This window comes from Falco naumanni, chromosome 8, assembly GCF_017639655.2.
Source record: "Falco naumanni isolate bFalNau1 chromosome 8, bFalNau1.pat, whole genome shotgun sequence".
Lineage (NCBI taxonomy): Eukaryota > Metazoa > Chordata > Aves > Falconiformes > Falconidae > Falco > Falco naumanni.
The window spans coordinates 32,973,755-32,988,283 of record NC_054061.1 but is presented as its reverse complement, the minus strand read 5'-3'; the positions used below and the strand labels follow the sequence as shown (position 1 = coordinate 32,988,283).

General features: G+C 51.5%; 1 protein-coding gene across 1 annotated transcript in view; it reads right to left on the bottom strand.

Moving 5' to 3' along the window:
• The window catches only part of SLC12A8 (solute carrier family 12 member 8), a 54,802-nt gene extending 40,579 nt beyond the window's left edge, over window positions 1-14,223 (bottom strand). Inside the window, exons 1-5 of the mRNA XM_040604854.1 lie at window positions 14,194-14,223; window positions 9,629-9,849; window positions 8,683-8,829; window positions 5,619-5,810; window positions 1,889-2,120 (exon numbers count right to left, since the gene is read on the bottom strand). Coding sequence (XP_040460788.1) covers window positions 1,889-2,120; window positions 5,619-5,810; window positions 8,683-8,829; window positions 9,629-9,697 — 640 coding nt within the window. The 5' untranslated portion in view covers window positions 9,698-9,849; window positions 14,194-14,223. The remainder of the gene's footprint in view (window positions 1-1,888; window positions 2,121-5,618; window positions 5,811-8,682; window positions 8,830-9,628; window positions 9,850-14,193) is intronic.
• Window positions 14,224-14,529: the final 306 nt, after the last annotated feature.

The window sequence follows — 14,529 nt, the reverse complement described above, 5'->3', positions numbered from 1 at the left end:
AAGGCAAAGTGAGGAGGCTTCTTGAAGCCCAGCGCTCACCGTTGGTGCTGACACACCACTCAGAGGCCTTCCAGGGAAATGCAGGACTTGAGAGGAACCAACCGTGCAGCCTGGCTCAAAACAGTTCTCTCACACGGAAGCGGTCTGTACAAGCAAAAACCTCCCCAGCTCTCCCCAGCCAGCCTTATGGCCACAGGTCCAAACGTGTGGGCAGTGCTGCTTGGGGGAACTGGCATCTGGGGCTTGGATCTGGCCACCATCAGCCCAGTGTTCTTCCCCACACTGGAAACCCCCTTCTCTTTAGCCAGCCACTGCTAAACTGCAGCATATGCAATGCTCAACCTCCTCGTTTCTCTTCCTTTCCCTATTTTCTGTCAGAAGAAAATGACATAGTGCTCAGCAGTGGAGGAAATCAAAGACAGCTACGTTGACCTCAACTTGGGCACGTTTCCTGCTGACGTTTGTATTCCTCTAATTCCCTCCTCCTGGTCCCATGTTCATTTTCCTACCATCAGTTCTCACCCCAAGTATTCCTTTTCTCTCTACTATTAGAAAGGTCTCCAGGTCTACATTAAAGGTCCCCTCTGAACACAACTGAAATGCAACCCCCTCCTGTTTCCTTTAGAAAACAACCTCCTGTGAAACAGAGCTGTTCTGAGGCAGGTCAGTTGCTTTCTCTGCGAAACACGCACAGCCGTCCTCACTCCATTCTCATTTGCACGTGTCTGCCAAGACTTTTACCAGCTTTCATGTGGGGCATTTCTTACATGCTAAATATAAAACGCAAACGCCTTTCCACAAGGCTGTCTCTGAGAGGGCAGCAGCTGCTGGTGCAGCAGCTTCTGTTCCCAGCCCGCTGTCCTTGCGCGCCGTACCAGCAGCACGAAGTGACCCAGCAGCACGAAGAGACAGCTGTGCCATGGGCACTGCGAGCACCTCTGTGACTCACCTCCTGCCGCCTGGCAGGCAGCTGAATCCCAGCTGTGAACAAAAACTGAAAATCTTTCCTTTAAATTGACTTTAGCAGGTGGCTTGCAACCCCCTAAGATGCTGCTGGACACAGAGGAAGCCAAGAAAAAGGTGACACCTTCTGTTTACTCCGCTAATTACACTTCGTTATTACTAGAGCGGCCGCTGTGGCGCTCACGGTCCCCTTACACCTTCCACCGCCAACTCCCCACGTCCTGAGATGTTTCCTTGAAAACACCCCTCGGGGATGAGGATGGAGGGAGGGGAAGGGGGCGCAGGGTGCCAGCAGGACTGCAAGTGGGAGTCCTGGATCTCTGCCTTGCCCAAGCTGGAGCTGCCGCTGCAGGCTGAACTCAGGCTGCAGAAGGTTAACGGGGGAAACCTGAACACACTCCTCCTTGAAACCCCAGCAGGCACCTGCCCCAGCCCACGCAGTCCCTCCTTGGCTCCCCAGTGTGACCCTGGGCAGAAAATCCAGCAGTGTGCAGCCGGGCGCCACAGCCGGGGTCTACATGACCTCAGGGGTCTCTGGGGAGAGAAGCTCCTTAACGCAAAGTCATAATCTTCTGGTTTTGTGGGCACCATGCCTAACCTGGAGTTAGACAGCAGAAGGCTGCAAAGAGCGATTGTGAACTCTCTGTTGTTAGAAAACCTCCAAGCGCAATATAACAAGTGCACACATGGGAGCTGAGTCAAACACCTGAATTACTAAGACATCTCCAGTCGTACTCTGGAAATACTCCCTGCAAAATCACCTCTAAAAGATCATACCAAAGGACAGGGGATATGTCTGGCAGCGCTGAACTGTACCTCTGCCTAGATGCGTAACGTCACAAAGACACCCGAGGAGAAAACCCCAAGGGATTAACACCTCCGTCAGGTGATGTAATTACCCCATGTAATGAACCCCCAGTTCTACCTGGATCAAGGTGTGTAAAGGACCCGATGACAAAGTCAAGCGTTGAGACAGCCAGCAGGAAGAGCAGCAGGAGCTGGAACCTGATGATCCACTTCACCCCGGCCAGGTTGATCCCCAGCAGGCCCAGCAGGACAGCCAGGGAGATGCCGCGCACTGCCCAGATGTTGCTGAGGCTCAGGATGTCTGCGATGGACTCCGCAAAGCCAGTGATGTACATGGCACCTGCAACACACTGAAGGAGAGAGCTCTGTGAGTATGGGAGAACAAGAGATCCCCATCCACAGCCCCCATGCCGGGCTGGCCGGGGGGTCCCTGTTCAGACAGACATTTGCTGTCACAATACAATCTTTAGTGTTACTCTGGTCTACAGGGATTGAACCTTACTGCTGTAAGACAGCACACTGCCAGGGCAGCACACCTACTGCCCGGACAGAGAAGGCTGGGTGCTAGGGTCAGCAGCCCAGCAACTTCCCGTGGGCTTTAAAATCTACCCCCATTAATGCTTCAGGAGAAACCACACCGGCTTCTTGAGGGAGAAAACCTTAAGTGTAAGATGAGTCAACCTTAAGTGGCTCCCCTTCTTCTGTTTCTCTGAAGGAAAGGGTCTCAGTTCAACACCTGCCTGGGGAATGGCAGTTTGCTTCCCCCTTCATTGCCTCCCAGGGGTTATTTTTAACTCTGTTTAGTTTGGATGTAAAGCCTGATGTTTCACTGGCTCCCCATCTCATTGCTGGAACGAAGCCTGCACTTTTGAGGAGAGCGTATTGTGCAAGCCATCCTCCCTGAGCTCCCAGGAATGCCGCTGGTTTGTCTGGCTGCGGGGCAGGAGACACTCTGCCCTGGGTGGTGGAGAGCCTGCAGGATGGGACATCTGCAGCACAGGTTCAGGCTTCAAACCCCACTGCGGGGCAGCAATCCGAAATACCAGGATGTTTCCCTCCAGAGGTTCCCGCTAGCTGACACATCAGCAACAACCCTTTCCAGGGCACAGCATCCCTGGCCAGCCAGGCTGGGGCACTCGGCTTCACGCCAGCATGGGTGCTGTGACCCCGGGGTCCTGCGATCTCACTGTCCCCATCCACAGGCAAGGGACATGCAGCACAGCTCCCACATGACTGGAAAGGAGAAAAATCACCCAAGCCAGCAAGTGCCAGAGCAGAGCCCTGCTCCGCTGCAGATCTCCCTCAGACCACACCAGCACCGCTCCACTGAGGGTGTCCAGGATGACCTGACCCATACCCAGGAGCGGCGGGTTCGTGCACAGGTTTTAGCAAGCCAGGTGCGTGGGAGTCACCTGTTCAGATCCTTACACCTACAAATTGGAGATCCTACAGCAGGATTCACTTCCATCACAGGCAGACACCTAGCACAGATGGGGTGAACTACACCCTGACAGTCTCTCTTTCTCCTGGCTGGTAGCCCCACCGTGAATGCCTCCACCAGAGAAGCCTTAGACTCTTTAAGGTAGCCCCAAATAAGTGGATATATTCTTATTTACTTGTGTTTAGCATGGCCTACAGCAACATTGAGTGAAAAACACACATCCTACATGGGTGCTCTCTCTGGAAAACAGGTCCCTCCTGAGCTAGTAAAGCACAACGCCCCGTGCCTGCACAGCTCTGCTTGGGGCACCCACAAAAATGGCACTTGAGATTTGAAGCCAAAACAACCTCAAACAGAATCTAATGCTAATAAACACATTAAAACCAGGCACAGTTCTTGCCTTTCACATGAGGAAAAGCTCTGTGGACAGAAAGCAGTATCACCTAACCCCAACCCCCTGTACTTGACCAACGTCAGTTTTTGAAGCAATTACATTTTCTTAACTAAGTCAGTTTTCTTTCCTTTCACACCAAGGATGGCAATGTTCAAGGACACTCTGAAGGGAGCAGAGCTAAGCAAGCTTCCTGGAAGCCATGCCTCTGATGAGCCATGAGCATCACCAGCAGGATGGAGGAGCTGGGTGCCCCCAACACCCCGCTGCCCCACGCACAGCCACAGCCAGGGCCCCAGTGGCATGGTGATGGGGGCTGGTTTCTCATGAGCCAGCTGTCTTGAAATCAGAACTGAGTTCTAGGCTGAAATTTGCAGAAACCAGTATTGATTTTCAACACCCAAACAAGCACTGCCACGATCTTTGCTTTGGGGATTTTAGGGCTGGACCCTGGAAAACCTCTGCTTGCACAGACAGGTCTGACTGCAAACTACTCCAGGAAAGGAGACTGCAGAGAAAAGCAGCGAACCCCAGCTTCATGATTAGAGCTGCGGTGACCAAACACACATTGGTCCCTGGAGGACCTAGTAGAAGCATGCTGCATCATTTAGGGTAATCTGATTAAGTCTCTTCTCTGGAGCATACCAGGAGGACAGCAAAGCCCAGCTGGGTCTCATCTCACCTTGGCTGACGCAGCAGGAGCCCATCTCTGCAGCAGCCCCAGGGCACTGAGCCACCTCTCACCTCCCAGGGCACCAGCAACACGAGGCCAGTCATTCCCCACTTGCCCCAGTCGGACCAGGAAACGGGGAATAACCCCATTTCTGGCCAGACTCACCTCGCAATGGAGGTTACAGTGCTCTGTCAGCGCCTCGGAGTGGAGGAGCCGCCTGCAGCTGGTGCAAAGCACGTTGGGCAAAAAGCAGAGCCAAAGAGAAGGGAAAGGCATTGGCTTTTGGGAGCAGGCAAAGCATTCCTAAGTGAGCTGCCAGCTCCCACCCCGCGGCCCCCCGTGCGCACGGGATGCCTGGGCAGGGGCCGGGGCTGCCGCAGCCTGGCTTTTACAACCCTCAGGACAGGCTGCAACCTGATTGCTTTCCCAGACGGGGTCCGCTCGGAGAGCAAGAGTGGAAAATATGACAGGAAGGATTCTCATGTGTGGCCCATTTCCATATCTTGGCTTGTAACTGTGTTCAGTTTGTATTTTATGGGCACTTGCTTTTAATCTGGAGTGAAAGAAGAAGAGGGGATTATTTTTGGTTTGGGGGTTGTTAAGGGTTTTCAAAGATTGCTGTAAGCCAGTCAGTTAAAAACAAACCTCAATAAAAATGTTTCTCTGCTCACCACATTTTTACTGTTCATAACATCTTTATGGGGGGAGGGGGTTAAGTTACTGCAGGTTTAAGAGATTACTTTCCATTCTTTATGTTTACTGCTTGTGTACGTCGGCGCTCCACCACCATGACAGGTCCTTGGGGCCTTTCAGAAAACCCAGAACTGTGACTTCTGGATCTCAGCAAGTCAATCAGCTGCGGCCCTTACGCTGCCCAGCTCTCCTCCCACACCAGCTCCCCTTCTCCTGGCTCCCGCAGAGAAGCGGCCAAGGCTTGCCCGGTCCCTAAGGGCACGGGGAGCATGCCAAGGCCAACCTGCCGCCCCACAGCTGCTCGCCATGCTTTAGGTGGCCACCCTGGCCTCTCCCGCTTCAGTTTAATTGCAGTCTCTCGCCAGCAAGGGCATGTCCTGGCAATGTGGGTAATTTGGGATGGGAGGGCATGTCCTGCATGGTTCACGTGTTCAGACATCCAGCTTCTCCACCGCCCTGACCCGTGCTGGGCGGCGTATCGCCACGCATGGGCTTGCTCTCGGGGAGCAGAGCAGGGCTGAATGCTCCCAGTGTCCAGCATAGTGGAGCATTACTCAAATTTACTTCCTGCAGCAGGAAAGCACAGGATTATTTCCTGCATTGCAAAGTTTTTAAGTTTTCTTTCAATAACTTTTTTTTTTTTTAATTACCTGGCCAAAAATATAAAGGAGGCCAATGGTCCCCCCTACTTGACCTCCAAGGACAGTAGAAATCATGGAGTAGACTCCTCCACTTCCAATGCTGCACTTCTCACACACTCCAATTCCAGACAAGACTGTCACCAGGGCAACCAGGATGACAAAGGATACCAGAAACATGCCCATTACAATGCCAGTGTTTCCCTGGAATGAAAAAAAAAATAAAAAATAAAAAAGATCAGCTCACACCAATTCTGTTGTGACAGAAAAAGGACCTATGCGCTTCTAGTCACTAATGATCTATAAATCTGGAGTCGCTACAGATTAAAAGAAAAACACACACCTACCCCTACTTATCTAATTAATGTAACTGACTGCCAAATTTACAGTTCCTATTAGCACCCCTACCTTGTCCTGGGGCTGGACAGACCTTTGCATGAGCAGGTTGAGCTCCGTCACCGGGCTCCTGCATGAATCACTGACTTCGTTCTCTAGTTCAAAAAGAACAACGTCAAACAATGATTCAGCTGCCACGGGCCGGGGTTCGCCACCCTATTTGCATGTTTTAGAATTACATGCTTAAAAAAAAACCAACACTTTCATAACAAAAAGTAATTTCAAAACTGAACCTCTGGGATCTACAACAGTTGATTTCTTAACAGCACCGATCTCGCATTTTAATTTTTCAGAACATTTACCTTTAAAAGCACTGATCCTCCCAAACAACGAAATACCAAAGAACAAAAACTCAAAGGCAGCACAGGGTGTAAGATAAATATCACTCATAAACCAGCACCCACTGGCCCTTATCTGCAGAGGTAACGCCGAGCAGCAGGTGCCTTTTGCTCTCCCTGTACTTGGGGAGTTTTGTGCAGAGGATTCAGCAACCCTGAAAAAAACAAAACCCCTTCCTGCTTGGAGTGGAGGGAGGGCCCTGGGAGGAGCTGCTGCACCCACCACCCTCTCACTGTGGGGTGATGAGCAAAAGCCTCTGAACAAACGCAGCTGCAGGTCCCTGCTGGCAGCTTTAAGGGCCAGCGTAATCCCTGGGTCTGGGGGTTCAGTTTGCCATTGAAGTCTGATTTTCAGAAAGAGAAGGTGTTGGTAGCTCCAAAAGCATTTAAGCACCTCTTCTGAGCTAGGGACCTTCCAGCCCTCTCACGCATGGCTGTAATTTATTTTCCAGGGACAAAAGTTTCCCCTCGTGCTCCAGCCCACCTTCCCCTGCTGACAAATTGCTCAGCCTGGCACTCAGCGATTCCAACTGTAGGATCAGAAATCCCCAGCGCCCAGCGCTTCGTTAACGTCTGGCTTCCCTTCCCCTGCCTTGACTCATATTACAGGCCATGTCCACATCCCTCCTTCCCAACCTCGCTCCAGCCATGCTCATTTCTGAGGTCATGCTAGCCTTGACAGGGTTTGTTTATCACCAGCACTAAAAGGCTGCTTCTCAGCTCTAGGGTTGGTTGAAGTCCCAGATCATTTTTTTTTTTCTTTTCTCTTTTTTATGAAAAAACAGAAACATATCCAGGATGTTGCTATTATCATAAAATCCTATTTTGGTTCAGCATCCCGCTGCCTTTGACAGGGGCGTTATCTGGTCCATGGGGAACAGAGCCAAGGTTTGCTATAAAAACAGCGCTGGCTGGGTCAGCACCACAGCCCACCACAACCTGATACTCCTTTTTAAAAGGACAATTGTGCTTTTTCTTCAACAGCTTACCCTCAGGTTAAAAGGGTTAATAAATCTGACACGCTTCAGTTAAAAAAAAGAAAAGAAAAAAAGAGCACACATACGAAAACACACACATAGCCCTGGGCTTTTCCAGAATCTGCTGGTGGCACCAGGCTACGGCAGCAGCTAGCTAATGGGCAGTTCAATGGTTCCCACAGAAGAAAGGGTTAACACGAAGACCAAGGAGGAAGGCTGGACCCACAGCAACAATAGCAAGCAGAGAAAGTGAGAAGAAAAAGCCCCCATTAAACACTGATGCTTATTTATGCATGCGTGCTGGAAGGGGTTAGCAAAGCATTACAATAGTTGTTGAACATTTCGGCAAGATTAGGGTCCCCTGGAACTGCAAAGCTTTACCAGCCCTGGCTCTGGAAATTTATAGCAAAAGCCTGACTCTGCAAATGGCTCGACATCTGACTGTCCTCTGCCAGGAGAGCTCCCTGCCAACCCCGACTTCTCCACCCTTCCCTTTTATGCTAGCTTCCAGCTGTTTCAGTTTTTCTTTTATTTACTGGCTTTATTGATATTTGCCTTTGCTCCAGCAGTCACTTGCTTTCAAAGGAGACGTGGAGGAAACAAGATCAGGAGGCAAAGGGAGCCAGGAAAATCATCATGACTTCTCCACCATGACAACTGCAGCTCCCCTCAAAGCCTCCAGCAAAGCAGTTTTCAATGCAAAGTGCAAGCGTCTTCCTGCTCCTTTTGGAAGGTGTCCATCGTGCCTGTGACACGAACTCTGCCTGAAGCTCAGATCCCACCCAGCCCTGGGGGAGCTTTCCTTCTTCTAAGGGGAAATTTTCAAGGGACAATACAATGTTCTGCATCAGGAGGGGAGCAGAGGCGCTCTTCCAGGCTCTGACCCTCAGTGAGACACTATTCTGGATCCACAAGTGGAAGTCCCTCTGACAGCAATGACAATTTCACCTGACTGAGGATTCTCCATGCAAGGCATCAGAGACCCCAACACCGACACGTTTGGAGGAGACCTGTTTCTGTGGTGTTGGGAAGATGGCAAAGTAGCTGTAACTACAGCAATACGCTTCACCTGAAAAGTGGTTATTTTGTCTCAATGATACAACACAAGGGTGTCCCTGTTCATTGGCAAGGTTGGTTGTTGTCGTCTTCTTTTTCTTTTCTAAAACTGAAATAGGAATCGACTTAAAAAGACCACTTCAGCCTTATGTTTTAGTGGAACTTTTTGAAATGCTGCAAAATACCAGAGGACAGAAGCAATGCCTACAATGAACAGCACAGAATCCAAAACACTTGGGTGGTGATAGAGATACAAGGTAAAGAGGAAAATGCCTGCTTAGACATTCAACCAAGTCAGCACACACTCACCACGAGCCATCCCGTCCTCAGGAAAAGAACCACTCCAAAAATGTTGATCATGCAGGAGGTAAAGACGCCATCCCATGTTCCAAAAAGCACCGGCTCCCACACAAACAGCTGGATCTTCCACCAGGGCTTGGTCTGTGTTTGAGATACCTAGAGAAAAGCAAAGCTTTCCGTTTTACCTCTCATGTTTTATAGGCAGGCTGCAGAAGTGGTGCAACAGCCAGCCACCAGCAGTGGGATGGCCACCAGCAGCTGCTAAGACACCATCTTGTTGCAAGTTGTCTCTAAAATGAAGGGGCAGAAGAGCTGCTGGGATCCCTGGGCCCTGGAAGAGAGGGTTCCCTGTAATACCCCATTGGTATTCTTGTAGGATAAGCAGCAACAGTGAATTCCCCCTGCTGATGATGTTCCATGAAGCAAAAACACAATTCAAGGGGTCCTTTATGGAGCTTGCAGCTATACGTCATGCTTCTCCCTCTGTCCCTGCCAAGCACCCCACCAAGACATACAGGGTTCACAATGCACTGGAGAAGTCTCTTAGATGAGATGAAAAACCAGGCCAGGCCAACTGGGACTGACAGAGGAGGTTAAGATGGTCTTCCCATCACACACAGTGGTCTCTGATTAGGACACTACGTTTCTAGAGGAGACATGGGACCCTGTTACTCGGGGCACCAGTGAATTTCAGAGCTGCTGGAATGGAGACCTGAAACTTCAGGGCAAGTGCAGTTTTCTATTGCAACTCCCTTCTATTGCTCCCTCCCACCCTCTGGAAACCAAGTTCCCTCTCTTCCTTTCTAAATAATACACCTCAGGTTTAGGTAGCAAAAAGGAGGGCAGTTTTGTCCCCTCAGCCCTGTTTAACTGCCACAGAGACGGACCAGGAGGAGGTGCAGAGACCTCAGAGATGGAAACTTGGGCTTTGAAAGGAAATGGCTCTCCGACAAACCTGCTGTGCTTCCTCATGGAATAGCTCTTGGACGTAGCCATCATTTCTGGCACTGTTCATGCTGGACATCACACCCCTCCGCGTTGCCTCCGCCTGCCCAATGCACAGCTTAACACTACAGCAGGCGAGGCCGAGCGGAGCACGTCAGCTGTTCTTCTTGGTCACATTCCTGCAGTGCTGGATCCTCCGCTGCGTAAGATTCATGGTTTTACTGCACTTTACTGTGAAAGCAGAAAAGACAGAAGACACAACTGTTGCTTTCTTAGCCTGCAGAAGCACAAGGCTATCGCCCAGACCGAGCCGGTAGTGGTAGCAGATGCAGAACCATGGAGTGACAGCACAGCAAGCAGAGCACAGCGCTCCCCCAGCACCCTCCCAGGGCCTGCCCATGTACAGGCTCTATCATCAGCCCTTGGTGGCCTTTGGTGGCCTTTTCTGAACCCCTCCACACCCCTGGCATCCTTAGTACCCTGCAGCACTAGCTCCCCGGCGTGCTGTCTGAGAAATGTATTGCCTTCCATTGGTCCTAAATCCAGTGCCTGGTAATGTCATTGCATGCCCCCATGCTCCGGTGACATAGGGCACACGGACTATTTACTTCCCAGCACCACAAATCACTCCACAGCCTTGATCACATCCCCTTCAGCTGTACCTTTTGCAGACTAGAGTCCTGCCAGTGTAAACTCTCCCCTGACAAGCGACCTCATTACCCCACTCTGCCCCTCTCCCAGTATGGCACAGAGGTGGAACTGGAGCAGCTGAATGTGTCCACACCACAGACCCACAGTCTGCATTCCCGATGCTCTCAGCCACATCCCCTGCACCGATGCCCAGGACCTTCTTCATGGTCATACCCACCCCTGGGTGTACAGTCACCTTGTCTGCAGCACCCCGACTTGGGGCTCGTCCCTGCCACAGGCAGACTCTGGCAGTGGGTCAGGCTTAATTCAACACCACGTGTGTACCAGGAAAGCAGCATCAGGCTTTATTTCAGGGATAAGTTAGCACAACTTCACAGAAAGGGAAAGCTAGCACAAGCATTTCCCTGTCTCAAAATAGTTGGTTCCTCTACTTATTGGGGGAGTTTTTTTACAAAGTTCTCCTCTAATTGTGGAGGGCTGCTTTTATACACCTCCTTCCAGCTGGCTCCAAGTCTTAACTTCCCCCAAATGGTCTTGTGATGGCCATCAGCCATTTACCCTGAGTCTCCCACACCAACCGCCAACAGAGCCTTTCTGGCCATGCCTCAGCACAGCTATACCATGCCTGGGTAAGACAGAGGGCTGTAGCCAGAGGGGAGCAAGACATGCTCCACGGATGTGGAGAGAGCGGTTTGCCTGGACCGTTGGCTCTCCCGGGGCTGACAGTTCCTGGCCAGTCGAGCTCACACGCTCACAAGAACCAACTGTGATCACACAAGGCTTGTACCAATGGTTGGACACCTTACCTGAGACCAGGAACCAAATTTATCACAGGCGGTGTAGGAATCTCTGACTCCTCATGCTTGCAAGCCACAGAGACAAGACAACCAACAGAAATGTGCTTTTCCTACCACACAGGGATGAAAGCATACAGAAACCACTTTGGGTCACTCAGGATTTCTGCGTCGAGAGCTGAACCTGACGCAGAAAGAGCTAGTCGCTCAGCACTTTCACCATCCTGCCTTTATTATTCTCCTTTTAAATACCCAGTAATAAATAACTGATGCTGCCGCTGCTCCAGCACGGTGTTTCAGCTGCAGCAGGTCTCCTGCAGCTGCGGTACAATGCCCAGCACAGGTGGGGGGGTTCTTCGCCCTGTCCGTGTGGCTGGTTAAGCAGCACCAGAGCCATAAGAGTTCATTGATTCCCCACTTCTCCCTCCCCTTTTTTTGAAGCAAATAACCCTTCACAATATCACAAATGGCTGCTGTTACAGGGAGATTGGGGCTTCAAGCCGGGCAAAAGCAGCAGGAGCAGATGAACACTAAAGAAGCAAAGCTCATGTTTTTATGCAAATAGCCATAGTAATAAAAAAAGGAAGAAAATACACGACGTGAAACAAGATTATAATTGAATAGCCATATTCTCCTAAGATTCCCCAATGCAATCTTTCCTTGCCAGAGATTTCACTCAGTGAACTCCTGCCTTTCACAGCCGCTTCAGCTGGATGTAGGAAGAACAGGGAGGCTGCCTCCCTGCAGCCCCCCACTTTCCTCACCCGCTCCACCAAGGCAGCCCCAGGACAAGATGGTCCTGACCCCTTGCAGCAGCTTTGGAGCACCTGAAGCTGCTGGTTCAGCGTGCCTGGTGTGGAACCACGGGAAGGTTCGATGAACCCGTATTATCAATCGAAACTTGCAGAATCCAGAAAGAAGGGCTCTGCATGCAGATTTCAGGCCTGGAGCTCACCTTGCAGGAAACGTTACCCTCCCAGACATTTAAAACCCCTCACCTCACAATTTCTTCCTCTTTCTTTTTTTTTCTTCTCAGCATTAAAACCCCTTCTCCCGCCCTGTGCTCCCATGTCCTTTCCACCCAGCCCCACTCCCGCTCGCCTCGGTGTAAGAGCTTTCTCCTCCATTGCAGGAAATTGCCTCTCCGCTATTGCTCCTCTGTGGCATTTCCAGCCGCCCAGTATCTTATAACTGAATTCTGCAATTGTTTACATCCCTCCTCAACGGCGGATCCATTCGGCCCTACGAGGCAACCGAAGCAAACACAGGAGGGGGTATAAAGCTCAGCATCGAGAGCTGAACAAACACGCCAGGGCAGCCGCCGCATGCACCGCCACAGCCCAATCCACACGATGTACGTGTTATTTTTGCAATTCAGGGTCTGAAAAGTGGCAAGTTCTGTGGCCAGGAGCCTTCCTGTTGCCCCACGCAGCACGCCACCAGTGCAGCACAGTTTCTGAACCGCTGCACAGCACAGAGATGTTTTCAGGCGGCATCATCTACCTGGGTCACCAACTCAGCAGAAGCTTTTCTGCTATATACACCAGTCTGCCAAAAAAAAACCCAAACAGGCACCATTTTCCTCTAATATAAGCGAGGCTCTAACTCGAAAGTTAATTGATACTACTTTTCCTAAAGTTTCTGCCAAAGACACTAACCAGTCTATAAATCGAAGAAGAATGGTTGCTTTAATCTTTCGATACCATTTAGGGCTTGAGAGAGCAGAAGAGCGTTAGCAAACCTCCTCAAAGGAACATTACAAAGGCTCGTCTCCTTCTGCTGCGACACTTCTAGATTTAATTGCAAAACCAGATTCCCACAGATGAAATTTCCGTGCCCTCCGCATCCTTTGAAAGCAATAATGTTTTATTAATTGTCACATTAAAGCCATTTCTGAGCTAAGCGTTGCTGCTCTGAGCTACTCACCAGCTGGCTGGGTTTAAAGAGGGAAGGTTAACGCCTTCCCAAGCCCAACTGCGTGTGGTCCCGCGACCTCCGAAGCCTCATCCCTGCCAGAGGAGGCACTTCCAAGCCTCCCTCCCTCAAGGGACCAAGCAGCCAACAGCACTTCAGTTTTAATAAATCCCCTCAACGCCTCTCTAGGTCAAGTTCTTAAAAACAGCTAATTTAGGGGACCCCGAGGAAGGCAGGAATTAAAGGGAAATCAAGCAGCCACGAGTGCAACGAAGGTAATGCCACGCATCAGAGCGCCTGGTTATTCCGGGTTATTCTTTTACTGACAGAGCCAGCACAAACACCCGACCCGTTCTGGTTTTACGGGTCTCCGCAGCGTAACTCCCGAGCCGGGCGTGACAGGCCCGGGCTCCCCCCGGCTGTGACTTCCCGGCGCGCTCGGGCAGCCTCGGTGCCCACCCGGCCGCGCTGCGCCGACCTCCCGCAAAGCGCTGCCGCCAAGGCTCGCCCTGCCTTTTTGCCTTTCTCCCCGCTTCCCCCCCCCCCCCCCCCCCCTTTTTTTTTTGCCTTTTCTTTTGCGACTTTTTTTTTTTGCCTTTTTTCTCCTTTTTTCTGCTTTTTTTCTTTTTTTTTTTCTGATTTCCTTTTCTTTCTTTGCCTTTTTGCCTTTCCATTGTCTTTTGCCTTTCTTTTCTTTTCTGCTTTCCTTTTTTTTCCTCTTTTCCATTTTTTTTTTGGGGGGGGGGTTGCTTTATTTTTGCTTTTCCCTTTTTACCTTTTTGCTTTTATACTGACTTACTTTGTTCTGATCTTTTTACTTCCTTTTTTTCATTTCTTTTTTTTCTTTTCTTTTGTCTTCTGTTTTTTTTTTTTTTTTTTTTTTTTTTTTTGCTTTCCTTTCTTTGCATTGCCTTGGGTGGGTTTTTTTTTCTTTTTTACTTTTCTTTTTGCCTTTGTATTTACCTTTTTTCCTGTTGCCTTTCTGTTTGTTTCTTTTTTCGCTCCCGCCACCCCCCTAATATTTTTCAGCCTTTCTTTTCCCCGTTTTCGACCCCCCCCCACCCCCGAGCGAGCTGCAGCAACGCCCCAGCCGGAGGGAGCAGCGGGCAAAGCAAAGCAAAAGCAAAGCGCGGGGCCGCCCCCGCCGCCCAGGCTCGGCACCCCCCCCCCCCGTCGTGGGGGGCGCGGGCACCCCCGCCGCCCCGGCCGCACTCACCTGGCGCCGCCCGGGCCCCCCCAGTTCCCCGCCGGCCGCCGCCCCCCCGCCCGCGGCGCCGCCTCCCGTGCTGGGCCGGCCCGGGCGGCTGCCACGTGTGCCCGGGCGGCGCTGCCACCCCCGCCCGCAGCCCCCCTGGGGCAGGGGTGCGGGCAGCCCGGCAGGGGTCGGTGGCACAGCACGGCGCGCCCGCGTACCAGAACCTGCCCGGTCCGCCAGCACCGCCACGCTGCGCCGGCAGGGCGCCGGGCACGGGCCGTGGGCAGTCCCGGTGTAAACGGGGCCAAATCCAGAGCCGGGCGGCCGCCCGCAGAGTCCAAACAGGCGCGGCCTCCA